The sequence below is a fragment of the Accipiter gentilis genome, chromosome 11 (genome assembly GCF_929443795.1).
Source record: "Accipiter gentilis chromosome 11, bAccGen1.1, whole genome shotgun sequence".
Classification (NCBI taxonomy): domain Eukaryota; kingdom Metazoa; phylum Chordata; class Aves; order Accipitriformes; family Accipitridae; genus Astur; species Astur gentilis.
The window spans coordinates 8,273,106-8,286,451 of record NC_064890.1 but is presented as its reverse complement, the minus strand read 5'-3'; the positions used below and the strand labels follow the sequence as shown (position 1 = coordinate 8,286,451).

General features: G+C 43.1%; 1 protein-coding gene across 2 annotated transcripts in view; it reads left to right on the top strand.

Moving 5' to 3' along the window:
- Positions 1-751: 751 nt before the first annotated feature.
- FRMD4A (FERM domain containing 4A) overlaps positions 752-13,346 on the top strand; it is a 384,064-nt gene continuing 371,469 nt past the window's right edge. The window contains exons 1-2 of one of the 2 annotated variants that reach the window (XM_049814079.1): positions 752-901; positions 1,372-1,506. In XM_049814079.1, coding sequence (XP_049670036.1) covers positions 1,462-1,506 — 45 coding nt within the window. In that variant the 5' untranslated portion in view covers positions 752-901; positions 1,372-1,461. Of the gene's footprint in view, positions 902-974; positions 1,009-1,371; positions 1,507-13,346 lie in introns of those variants that run through there. The other variant, XM_049814080.1, reaches the window with a different exon arrangement.

The following is a 13,346-nucleotide window of genomic DNA, read 5'->3' as shown; positions in this document are numbered from 1 at the left end:
CCAATTTCTATAAAAGTTGCAGGAATGACACATGTCAGAAAATTCAACTCTGGTTGAATTTGTCTGAAACTTTTAATTGGGTTCCAAAATCGTGGGGGTGGGGTGGGAACGTGCAGGTGGGAGTTGGAAGATGAACAGACATTGTCATTACATGAAGCCTAACGTTTCAGGAAATGAAGCCAAAATTCTGCTTGTTCAGAGGGGAGATGCGAGAGCTGATACGCTGAAGCCCAGGAGGTTTTTGAGCCCTACAAACCGGGGCTCCTACAGGTCCGGCAGGGCACATCCATGTGAGAGTACCAGCCTTCCTACCAGGATGCTCTGTTTATTTTTAAAGGCTTTCAGAAAGCCACCTTCCATTTACAGCTAACGTTTAAACAAGGGGCTTATTTTCAAGGCTAATTTGTCTTTGTGGCTTAACCGGCCACATTTCCACAATTAGCCGTCGCCGACCCCCCGAGCCGCAGGAGCTCGGTGGGGGATTGCAGCGTGTTGCCTTACGACGGGAGGGAAGGGGGGGGCTGCCTGGCTGCCGTCTCCATGCGGTACAGGCAGCGTGATCAGAGCGCTAACACAACAGCCTGTGTAATTACATGTTTCTAGGAAGTGTGTTAGCTCCACGGGGAGCTGAGTCCATTTGGAGAAGAGGAGGAGGAGGAGGAGGAAGAGACTTTCTTTGGGGGGGGGGGGGGTGAGTAAGGTGAAAAGGGTCAGTGCGTAAGCCAGCTCTCGCTCGAATATGATAAAGGTAATTCTTGCTCTCGAGTGAACGCCGGGCGCTTCCTGGCTCTGGCTCCTCTCCCTCGTTGCTCATGTTTGTATTATGCAGGCGTCTGCTTTCCAAACCAGGCGAAGCAGGGCTTTGCGAGAAGAGAGAAGAAATTTGACCCTGTTGGAAGCGGTACGTTGCGATATTTGACGTTGTTTCTGCGCTATCGTCGCCAGGGCAGGGAGGAAGATGCAGAGTCAGAGGCATGGCAGTTTTATGCTACCTAGGCGTTTATTTAGGTGGAGGAAGGAGAGGGGCAATTAAAAGCAATTAATTATAGTCCGCATGTTGGGGCAGGGGGAGGAGGGCTTGGACCTAACCTGTCATGTAGGTGTTTGCTACGTGTCCTCTGTTGCTGCTGCTCGCTGTGGCAGCACGCGCCTGAGCTTTAAATATCCTGCAGTTCCCGATATCTTGTTTCTCCAGCAGGCTCACCATTTCATTTTCCTCCTCTCTCTAGTGTAAAATTTGGCCTAGCTTAAGCTTATTTCCCTGGCTGAGAAGGTTATTTCCTTCCCTCCTCTCCTCCCCACCCCCTCATCCATCCTCTCCTCCTCTTGCGAATGCTCTCCGACCCTGATTTGGGGTTTCTCTCCCTGCAGTTAGCTGTGGGCTCTGTGGATGCTTTCCCGTGACGGAGGGCCGAGGGCTGACCGAGTCGTGGGGAGGATTTCTAGGTAGGAAGCGAGGAGATGGCTGTGCAGCGTGCTCCCGAATCTGCTCTGAGCTTGCTGATGGTAAGTGCTTGCCGAAATCCTTTTGGGAAGGGGTGGGGGGGTGGGGGGGGGGTGGTGGTGGGCGAGGGGAGTTACACCGCACAGATTCAGGGCACCAAATCCACGGGAGGATTTTGTGCGAGCCACCGCCTGGCTTTTACAGGTCCCGGGGAACTTTGCAAAGGGCTCGTCTGGTGCTCGCGTGGAGACGGTCCTCCAGCAACGGGTTTTAATGCATCTGGACCAGTGTTCAAAGCAGGATTTTGAAGTCACCTTTCCGGCAGAGCTGACACTCGCATTCGGGGTTTATCCTGCTCTGTAGTTTTTCATTTTGCTCCTTGTATCAGTGTCTTGAATTCTCACATCCTTCTGCTTTCTCCTGCTTTTGCCCTTGCTGATTGTGAGACAACTCAAATGATGAGAGCTTGATTTCTCTGTCGGTTGAGAGGCGTGTTGTTAGCGGTGACCAGGTACTCGGATGTTGTATCATTTGGGGAATGGTCCTCTAATGCAGTGAATTGCCATTCGACTAGCTGCAGAGTGTGTCAGACCTGCACTGACTGCAGACTACAGGGTAATGACTAGTATTTATCTGAGCTGTTTGCTACAACATGTTGAGCCACTGACCTACTTCTCAAAGTTCTGCATATTTATAATATTTTAAAGAAGATTATTTAGCAAAACACGTGGCTGAGTCCAGAAACATGCCACTGTCCTGCTGCAATTAAAATAAACCCTTTTGGTGGGGTATTAGAGAGTATTAGAGAGTTGTTTAGTTTTACTGATTTTATTTTTTTTTTCCCTCTCTCCTACTCTTATTGCCATTTTCTATGCAGCAGCATCAAGGATGGTTTTAGCGTAAGATCTCTGCTGGATGTTTTTTCTGCCTAAATGTCACTGTAATATTTCCGCTGGAGAGTTGTTATAAGGAAGGAGCATGTGTGTGCGCACATGTGTCTCTGTGAATGCACAGATAAATATGTATTGTATATATCTTTGTATAATTATTATTACTGATCTTTCTTCTGATTGTATTAGGAAATGGTCCCTAGCACTCAGAGACATGATGAGTTTAGTAAAGGGAATGCTGCAGGATAATAACCCTGTAGTGCCTAAGGTTGTTAAGAAAGGTCAAGTTGAGAAAAGCAAATTTTATGTCCATTGCTCAAAATGCTAAACACGCTATTAAGCCTCCGCATGGTTTGTTTTATATTTGCCAGTGACTGACCTGCTGTGTAAGCTCATTTTATTTCCTCTTGCTTACCTCCGGCCTTCCTGGCTTTTTCAATGGCCTCTTTCTATTTCTCTTTCAAAGATAAATTGATGGGTGCCTGTCACCCCTGTGTCATTGTTTGGACGGTACATGCTTTTAGTTTCACTACCCTCTTAATTCTCAAGTTAAACCTCTCCTCCCTCGATCTCTGTACTCCTTGAACAGACCTTGTCAAACTCTGGTATGGTGCCAAGCTGCCCACAAATTTTTGCCCTTAAAACATGGCTTTCTGCGGCTACATGGCCTTGCCCCAGTTGTCACTTTGAGGTGGGTAGGGTGTTTCTACAGCTCTGGCCTGTAACCTAGACCCTTCGGGTCTCCTCACCTTGGGCTGGGTTGGGTTGGGGTCCACAGCCAAGGGGGTTCTTGCCTTTGACCCTGTGGATGGTTGGGTTGGTGGTGGGGGGATGTATTTCTGGGCTGCGAGAGGACTCATGTAACTCTTTGGGCTCTGCTCCAGGATGGTCTGGTACTAGAGGCTGGTTATGGGTGTGGAGAAGGTGATTTGGGATGTAAAATTCTCTACTTTGCCAACTGCCTCTTTTGCATTAGATATTTCTTGGGTTGTGAACCAGTTTAGTTAACTAGAAAAACCTCATCCTTTCCCGTCTGCCCCTCAAGGCCTTGGCTTTGATTGCATGCTTGAGCAGGCTCCCCTTGAATCAATAATAAATTCTTGCATAATTCATCCCACAATGAGCAGCTATAATGGCATCTCTTCTAAAACTGCCACCCTCCAGAGATTACAGGATCAGATGTCTTCAGGAAGTCCACAGAGGTAGCTTTTAATACTTTGATGGGCTTTCTCCATTCAGAGAGTTTTCTTTTAGCAACAAGGAGTATTTCGGTACTGCATTTCCCCTGCAATAGGATGCAGAATGTGCATCCAACCATCCACTTTTTAAGAGATCTAATCAGCAGCAGCATTTGGAAATGCTGCATCACTCTCAGTCTGAAAATATTTCCTTCTCAATGGGGTACCTCAAAGCACTTTGTGTTGCAGGTAAAGAAACCAAGGTACAGAGTACAGAGCCATTAATTGATTTCTGTGGAATTTGGTGCACTGAATTGAGTGATCCAAATTAGGAGTTTTCTCATTCCAAACTCCTTTCCGGTCAGTTAAGAAAGATGGACATCTCCAGGGTGTGAGGTTACCTTCCTATAGAAGGGCCATCTATAGGACATAGGTATCTAGCATCAGTATGCCCCAGCAAAGAGAGCTGCACATGGGACTGTGTGGCATTTCTGGGTGTCAGCCACAATGACAGCTCATGATGACTTACCTGTGCCTGGTAAATGCTACCCAGGACATGGAGTTGACATGGCTTAAAACAGCTCCCAGATGGCAGGTCAGTGGGGAGGTACACATTGCTTGTGCAGCCATTAACACGCTGGAGAATCTCATTAAACCTGCAGCCTTAGGTAGACCGGTCCTACTTCAGATTAGTGAAAAAATATTGACCATATAATGAATTCATCTAAACTGAATCTGTTTTCATTTTGATCTTATTTTGCAGCCAGTTTAATACTCAGGTGCATTTTTTGCCCTGGTTTTAGTGATTATTTTTTTCCCCCTTTTTTTTTTCTCCCAGGCCAGGGAAAAGGCTCAATGAAGGGGAATTTCAGTCTTAAACATATATTTTCCTATCATAAAAGTATTGCTTTCATACAAAGACTGCAATCTGCAAATATAACTGCAACTTGTCCAGTATGGTAAATGACTTGTATTACAAATGACTCTGGCTTGTGCCCGGTCTGTAGGACTCCTGCCTCTACCTTGCTCCAGAGACCACAGCAGATGAGGGATGTTGCCTGGTTCAGCATCGAGGAAATTGGGCTGAACTGTGCCCAAAGTGGCTCTGCCTGTAGCATTATCAAGTCATTAAAACAGAGCTTCCTCAGCTTCTGTGAACCAAGAGGAGGGAGCATCTAAGCATGAAATAGCAAATACCATGTCTTGTTAGGAATGATAACACCTGCTGTGTTAAGATCATTAATGCTGATGGGAGTAAATGCAATACCAGTAGGATTTTATGTCTATCTTATTAGTATATTGTAAAATTTTAAAGCTGCAGACATATTGATTGTACAGATTTTAACAGCACAATAAGTTATGATACCTGGTGTCTCTTGAGACAGTATTACTGCATCTCATGAAAATAGATCTTAGGGACTTGACCTTCAAACTACTGGAGGTCATAACACTAGCACTAATTAATCTGTGTTAAATGACAATGAAGGTTCAGATAAGGAAGGTATACAGCTCAGTGTATATCAATTAATCTAAAATGATCTCAAAATGGTAGGGAAGAGGAGCATGGTTTTCTGTTTCCAGAAAAGCTAGCTCCAGCTAGCTCTTCTGACCCCTTCCATCAAATTCAAGTGTTTTCTGTATTTATAATCCAGCTTTTTTCCCTCCAGTCTGTATATATGGATGTTTTCTTTGAAGAAATAATGATTTACCATTTAGAAAATGAGTACGCTTGTAAATTAATGGTAACTGCTTGTGTTTGGAGGAGTATCTTTCATTTCAGGGGACTGTGTGATGCTTTCACTCTAAAATTCATTATTTTGTGCTGGAGTTGCATTCAAACCGAGGCTGGAATAGAGATGTGTGTGAGATATCCTAGGTGACCTTCACTACATGGGACTCGATTATCTCTATAGTTCAAGGGGAAAAAGGCTGCCAACGGGGAATTTGGAGTATTAACTCAGGCCGTGGTGTTCGCAATGCCCAGGATGGAGAGTGAGAAATTGGCTGGCTAGCCCACCATCAGGGCTGCCAGCCTTGGTGTTTCCTTGTACTGCTGAGTTGAAGGCATTGCAATGGATGTCTAAGGCAGACACCTGCAGCAAGAAGACATGTGAAAACCGCTCCGTTTCTAAACCTTAGCATAAATAATTGACATCTGAGTGTCAACGTCCACTGCAAATCCCAGTTTGCTGTTATGTTTCCAGTCCTCCTTTTAAAGAGGGTTCTCCTGAATCACCCTTCCAACCCTCAAGCAAACTACCCTGGAGTCCTCAAAACAATGTGAATCTCCTTGATTTGATCGTTCTCCTGAAACATAGCACTGAAGTCTGTAGGATTGCCTTTAACTCTATCCTTATGAAATGCTATGGGGCCCATGCCCTGCTTGGTTGGCTTCTGAGGTGTTGGACTTGACAACAATCTGGGTATTTCATAAATTATTTCACGTTTGACTGCTAAGTTTTTATGGCTGAAGTCTGCCCTTACGAAGGCAAATTTGGTGACTAACTAAAAAGATATAGAACTTCTAAGCCCCATTTAGACCTAGGACTGACACCACACCCCCACACACACACCCCCCCCCAAGCTATGTTTTGTCCCAGTCAAACCTCTGGACAGATTGCAGCAGCACAGCTCAGCTTGGAGGATCACATTAAAGCCTTTGGGAGCTGCAAGGTTACAGTGGGAAGATGAGGTCATTTTCTGCCTCTCTTATCTCAGGCTTAAATTATCTCTATGTTGACAGTATGCAAAAGCCCTTAACATTCAAACCTCCTTGCTGCGACCTCATCTACAGACCACGTTGACCTGGAAGGCAAGCTACGCTTGGCACGGTCCTTTCACGAGAACAAAACCCACTCATTCCTTGCCGTTGCACGGCGTAGAGGTTAATGCAGCTCTCATCTGATGTTGAAGCAGTGTGACGTGTCAGCAGTGCAGGACCCACACACAGGTCTGGGTGTAAGCAGCGTTGCTTGGGCATGAATAACGCCTTCCCCCAGGAATCAGCTGCAGCGCTGACATCTGGCCGTCTTCAGCTTCGTACCCAAAACGAGGTCTGTGGGGATGCTTCGGCGGCGAGGGGAGGTGATTATGCAGCCCTCTCCGTGCTCTTTTTGCAGATATTTCCACCGTGCAGGTGCGTGGGCTTCATCTGCAGCCTTCCCAGAAAGTCTGGGCAGGAGATGATAATTCGCCGCGGCACCCGGAGGCCGCTGGGGAGGAGTGATGCTGGCAGGAATCTCCCTTCCTCCATGGCTCCTTCCTTGCTCCAGCCAGGCAATAATTTGCTAATGGGCTTCACAAGCAGCAAGTAGTTGATCTGCGCTTGCTGCTCTTTTAGAGGATGGGATGAGAGTAGCAAGTTCCTGCTCGGTGCTTTCTGGCTGCTCGCTGCCGTAGACCGGGAATTTAGCCATTTCTTGTTGATAAGTTTCCATGTAGCACTGAATTGTATCTGAACTTTACTATATGCCTCCATAAACTTGCAGTAAGACTTCAAACATGGTGATTTAATTCAGCTGAATGAGATTAAACACTCCCCAGGATTACTTTTGGCTTCCCTGTGGTGGATGTCACCTTTTACCCATCCGAGCTGCAGGACTACAAAATCGTTATCCCTTCGATTCTGCTCTAGTGCATGCCATCAATTTTCTTTTCCTTGTCCCTCTGCATGAACATGCTGTAGAAGAAGCAGACCGTAATATTTGCACATCTGAATTCTCCCATTTATTACTACACTTTAAAACAGGAGTAAGAGGGGATTACTGGTTTATTATCTTTTTTTATTATGAATATGGCTTATGCCTTTTATTCCAGCTGCTCATTCTGAATGGTTGATAAAATTATCTCATCAGAGATATGGCCATTGATTTTTTTTTTTTTTTTTTTTTTTTATGGTGCTATAGAGCACTGCTATTTGTAGAAGAGAATTAATGGACACTTGAGTAAATGATCATTATGATTAATTGGAGCCTTTCTGCAATTAGGAGGAAAGTAACATATTAACAGATTGAAAAGATCACTAAATATGACAACTTCTTTTGACAATATATAAAAGAATAATGTCACTCTGACTTTTTAAAAATAAAATGCATTGGGAAACTGGACTGATATCCCTAAACCAAAATAAAATGTTAAAAATACTGTAACTGCAACATTAAAGTGCAAGGCTGTGAACAGCTACTAATACATAGGAAGGACTTGTAACGTTGAGCGATTGCAATTTTTCAATTCTTTGCCTTCCGGTTATGAATGTCGTACTTCCATAATTACTGTACTCGTAATTTCTCAGCATGGCAATGATCCAGCCCCCTGACAGGCTAATGTGGTTTAGCACATCGGGGCTCAGAGACATACAAAAGTCCCACATGGATCCTTCCTCAGTACATCCCATGAAAATGCAGATTTTTGTGATTTGGCGCCTATAGCAGTTATGCTTAGGTGGTCAGTCCTGTGAGCACTCGTGGAGTCTGCCAGGACCAGCAACGGCTGCTTCGTTTCATGTGTCTCGCTGAAAACAGAAGCCACCAGTTGGATGTGGCATCAGTCAGAGTGACTGGAGGGAGTTTTAGGCTCTCCCCAGCCGGCATGGTGTCCCCAGCTCTCCGTGGCCGCTGTAAATGCCGCAGGGGAACGGGTGTTTCCACCCCGCCATCACTGGGAAACCTCGCATAAACTTCTTCCCTGTGCCCCTCCAGGCAGCTGCATCCATTTAGCCCCCACACGTCTTAATTCTCTCTGCTCTTAAATATCAACAAGCACAGAAATCTGCAGAAGTGAGTTGAAATCAGTCATTTCCCAAACAGGTTTTAATGGCACTGAGTATCAAACTAATTTGAACCCACCATCACTTTCAAGTGAAATGAATTTTCTTGTTTAAATGAATTCTTGGGTTGACCTGAAGCTGAAACTCTCAAAGCACATGAAACGAGGCTCCTGCTTGCCTTTTCGAAGGGTGATATCACATTCGGTAAGTCCTACTGAGAGCCCTGTTAGCACACACTCGTCCAGCAGCGATGCCTGAGACCACGTGGCATTTCCAAAGCCTTGCTGGAAGGCAGCGCGGTACCAGATCTTTCTTGAGAAGCCTCCCAGACATAAAGAAACCTGCAGAAGTGTCTGTCTGTATTTCATGGAAACAAAAGCCATAGTGAATGCCAGAAACCTCTTTAGAGGAATGGATCTACACCCAAAATCTTACCAGTTTTTTACATCCTGCATGGGATTAAAGCTGGTAATCCCCAAATTAAAGCCAGCACCTCCTAGTACTAGTTCTAGTGCCTGGCCTTAGCTTTTCAGGTTCTCCAAAAAGCTAATGATCATGCTGAAATACCAAGAGCTGACCAGGAACGATGAGACTTGATCCCAAGGTGCTTTGTTTTCAGGGCATGTTGCAAAAGCCTTGCTGAAATAAGAAAACGTAATGAATGGAAGTAAACCGGGAGAGCATAAAGCTGGGTGCAAAAATAATCAACTCCCATATTCTTTGTAAATTAGTTACAGAGATACTGGGGCACCACGGAATTCGGTGAAAACAGAATAGCCTTTCCCCTTCCTGTCCTTACCCCAACACACACTGCCCACCTCTTGCCAGTGAAGGGTTGGTCTCTGCAGTGTGTCCTTTGCCGTCCTCCCTTCTCTCAATCCTTTTGCAGCCACCAGAGAGCTGAAAATTATTTTTAGGGAGGTTTAGCTAGTGCAGAAGCAGAATTCACACAGAGCCTTGCTCCACAATATTTTTCTATCTTTGCACAGGCTGTGATGATCCTCATATTGCAAGGCACTCAGCTTTGGCTCCCCATAATTTGTGTGAAGTTAATGGAGGAGTATTGTAGAACATATGTTTGGCTTAATATAGGTTCAAGCTTTTTTTAGTCTAATATACTGAAGTAAAATCTGGGACAGCTTCACAGTAAATAAGATTGAAATGTTTTTCATTTTTGAATAATATGAGGCTAATTGAGCTATAGTGGTCAAAGCACGTTGTCTTTCCTGGTAATTAATTGCTGGCTGTGATAGCTGTCTGCATAAAACTATGCCTTGGGCCATTAACCTCAGGTCATTAGTACTCAAGGAAATGTCTAGTGAAGGTCATTATTACTGCTGTTATATAAGCTATTGTAATAGAAAAAAAGTTGGCATGAGCTTTTCAAAAACCCATTTTCCCTGTTCTGGTCTCATTTCAGAAATCTGGGAGCAAAGACTCTTCTCAATTATTCTGCATTTACATTGATTTTCAGGGGATTAGAGTTTGCCTGCTTTCTTAAAAACAGAGACCAATTAATTGAAGTGTTTGAGAGGATGATCATCTAGCTTTGTGTGGCCAAAACTGTTGGCCTTCCCAAAAGACTGGCACAGGTCCTGTTCTTACCGGCAATCCCAGGGGGCTGGACAACAACTGAGCAAAAACCCAACTGATTCCTTGTGTTGGCTTCTTTAGCAGCAAGGCATGGCCGCTGGGTAGGTGGCTGTGGGGCGAATGGGGTGGCTGTGGCTACATGTTGGACCAGTGGTGTTTGTGTCCTCATATCTCAGGCTCGGATTGAGTTTCCAAGATTTTGGTGATGGACCAAAATCAGCCTTCTCATGAAAACCAGCCTTTGTTCTAGTTATCTTACTGCCTCCAGAGGGGCTTCTAACTTCCAGATCAAGCAGGAGTTATAAAGAGATTTGCTTTTGTGCTGTCCCTCAAATTGCTCTGTAGGTCAGGGGTGATATTTCTACTGAAAACTCAAATTAAAAAATGACAATTCTAAGAAGGATTAATAGTATTTCCTCCCCTGGCAGATTGGTGTGGTTGAGAATTCCCTATTTTCTAGTTAAAGACAAAGGAAGAGCTAATGAAACCAAAAGTATAATGAAAACCATTTTTTTTAGTACCTTCCTTTAACAAGGTATTAATAATAATACTGCTCATTTACTATATTAAATACAGCTTTATGTTGAATGCTGTTTAATCATGTGTTTAAAATAGTGTGAGTATTTCATGTGGACAAAAGTCCTTGAATCAGTATTCTGAGACTGCTGGCTTTAATGAGATTGCGAGGAAGCACTTCAGCTCTAAATAGACAAAATTACAGACAGCAGAAGATACAGTGATTGCAAAAGAAAAATGATTGGGAGGTTTTGTAACTTGCTGAAGTTCCTAGCAGTGGGTTTTTTCCCCCACTTTAAAATTTTGTTTTGGAGTCAAGAGTTAAATAATTCCATATGAAGAGACCTGTATTACCCTCTTGATCGATATAGAAACTCATTTTGTCACTGTCCTCACTGTAGTATATAAGCAAAGGCTTATTTGTTCGGAGTCCTCTACTGATGGATGTCTCCTCTTGAGATCTCTTCCTCCTCTGTATCTAATATCAGATGCTGTCTCTGCTGTCCACTGCCTTACAAGAAGAAAAAATCTTAATGTGCTGCTTACAGTGGTTCCAACACAAATGATTTTGTATTGTGGGAACATTTTGACCCATTCTTTCATCGAAGTTTTACTACTAGACTTCTTTGGTCAGGTAGCGCTTAGGTCATTTTAGGGAGTTTCTCATTTTTGGATGCACCATTTAGATTTGAAGAACTAAAGAAGGAATCATCCATGTGAAATTTCCCTGAAAGCTTTGATTCGCCAGTAGGAATTAAACCTTAGCTGCAAAGTCCAGAGGTGCCTGGTGTCTCGGATGTGGATCCTGTTTTGAATGTTCCTGTTTGGTTCGTCTCTGTTTAGTGATTTGCCTGAGACACCACTTCCAAATACAGGTTTCGGTCATTATCTTTCTATATTTCTCCCAAGAAAATGCATCTGTGCTCACCCTGCAAATAAAATGTGTCTGTTATGGCTAGCCTCAAATATATTTGGGGAGAAGAGCAGGAAATGAGTGCTATCCACTTGCATGAGGAAATGTAAACTGATGTCAGAGAGTTACCGGACATTTTAAGACTGTATGACCACACGGACAAATAAAAAACCCAGCAGTTTTGTACATAATAGGAGTAAGGAAAAAATCCTATTTGAAATCTGCAATATTGTCCATGTATAATAAAGCAGGGGTGGCTTAATTGCCAAAGCCTATGCAAACAGAATAATATATAGTCATCTCTGAATAAGAGAGCAGTCAGTTTTAATTTTTAATTTTTTTTTAATTATGTAAGCATTCACGACACTTCTGGTATTTGTGCATTAACACAACTGTCTCTGAGTAGCCAGAGTCATTCTTTCATATGTAGGCTGGTGTCAATTGATTTCTCCATGGTCAGTAGCTGTAGTTGAGTCTGTTTAAGTTCCATAAAACTTCCCCCACTGCAGAAAATCATTCCTGTCCAAGGGAGAAGGATTTGATCTTTCTTCTCTTAGGATCAAGCTGGGAGGAGAGTGTAAATCCATATTATTTTACTTATCTCCATGACATTTCCAATTTCTACAGATGCAATCAAAAGAGTTTAGCTCATTGATCTTCAAACTCTTTGACAATTTCACACTCTGAGCTGAGTGGTGTGACCTGTACAGTCACCCTATTGCTTTTCATCAATAAAAGTTTTTACCTAGATCAAGATAGCACAGTTGCTGCATATGAGCTATGAATCTTGGAGATTATTATTGGTTTACTCATGGAATATTTATTTTCAAACTGAAATGAATTCTTAGATGAGTCATTGTGCACAAACCCTGCCTTGATATTTTTAGGTGCTAAAGCCACTATTTCAATAAGGCTGCGGTGGCAAAAATTGTCCATAATGTTTCAGATGTACAATTAAAGTGCCATCTGCCTCTGTGATGCAGCAGATGTATAATTGATATTCACTGCTGATTTGCCACTTGATTTTCTGCAGACATTGAATGCTGTAATTGTTTATACAGTATGATCCTAAATACCCATGTGAGAATTTTCCTCCTCACGTGTTCCCTACCAGAAGTATCACTACCATCCCTAATACTCAGAAGCTGGATTCATTAAAAGATAATTTACAGTTAGCTAAGCCAAAATCTTACAGGAATCCAGTGAGTACGTAAGTAAGAAGCAAGATTTCAAAAGGAGTGGCTTATTCCTGTAAAATCATGGTTTACTATAGGAAAGCTTGTTGGGAAAACTTAAAATGCTGATCCCAAATCTGGTTATGTTTGTGCACTGATTTAAATGTAAGATGTAGCTAGGATTAAAGGAGAAGAGTTGGGCTTATTTTTCCCTCCTTTTTTTGCAGAGATGGGAACCTTCTTCAGGGGAAAAATTTTATGTAGAGTAAACCCAAAAGGTCAACTGTAACATCAAAAGAATTATTTTCTCTAGGGCAAAGACTATTTAAATAAAAAACAGAGATAGAAACCACAGCAGTGAATTCGGAACAGATGGGAAAACAGAGATGTGCTACTTTAGTTTTTATTGCACTGTCATTACTTTTAGGAAATGCAGTCACTAAAATCTTGATCAATCAGCAGGTGTTAATTTTACCCTATGACTGGCATGTAAGATTCTCATTCTAAAAACACTCTCGACCTGAATCTGCTCATGCTGAAATAAAAGCAAATGTGACCAGTAACTTCAATGGCAGGAGGTTAGTGGCTCTATTTTATATTGCTGCCCTTCTTTTTGAGGGTGGTGGCTTTTTAGCACATTAGTTAAACTCACTATGAAGAAGCAATCATTGTCCAGGGCTTTGCATTCAGCTTCAAAGGAAAGAAAAATTGGTGATATAGAATCTGAATCCAGCTTTGTTGCTAGTGACATTTTGAGTAATCATTTCTTAAGCCAGCGCCTGGCTCGCAAGAAAAGTCAGCTTTCCAGGTGCTCAGAGAAACCAAGGTCCATTTTGTTGCAATTTGTTCCCTTTTCGCAAGCCGCTGCCTCT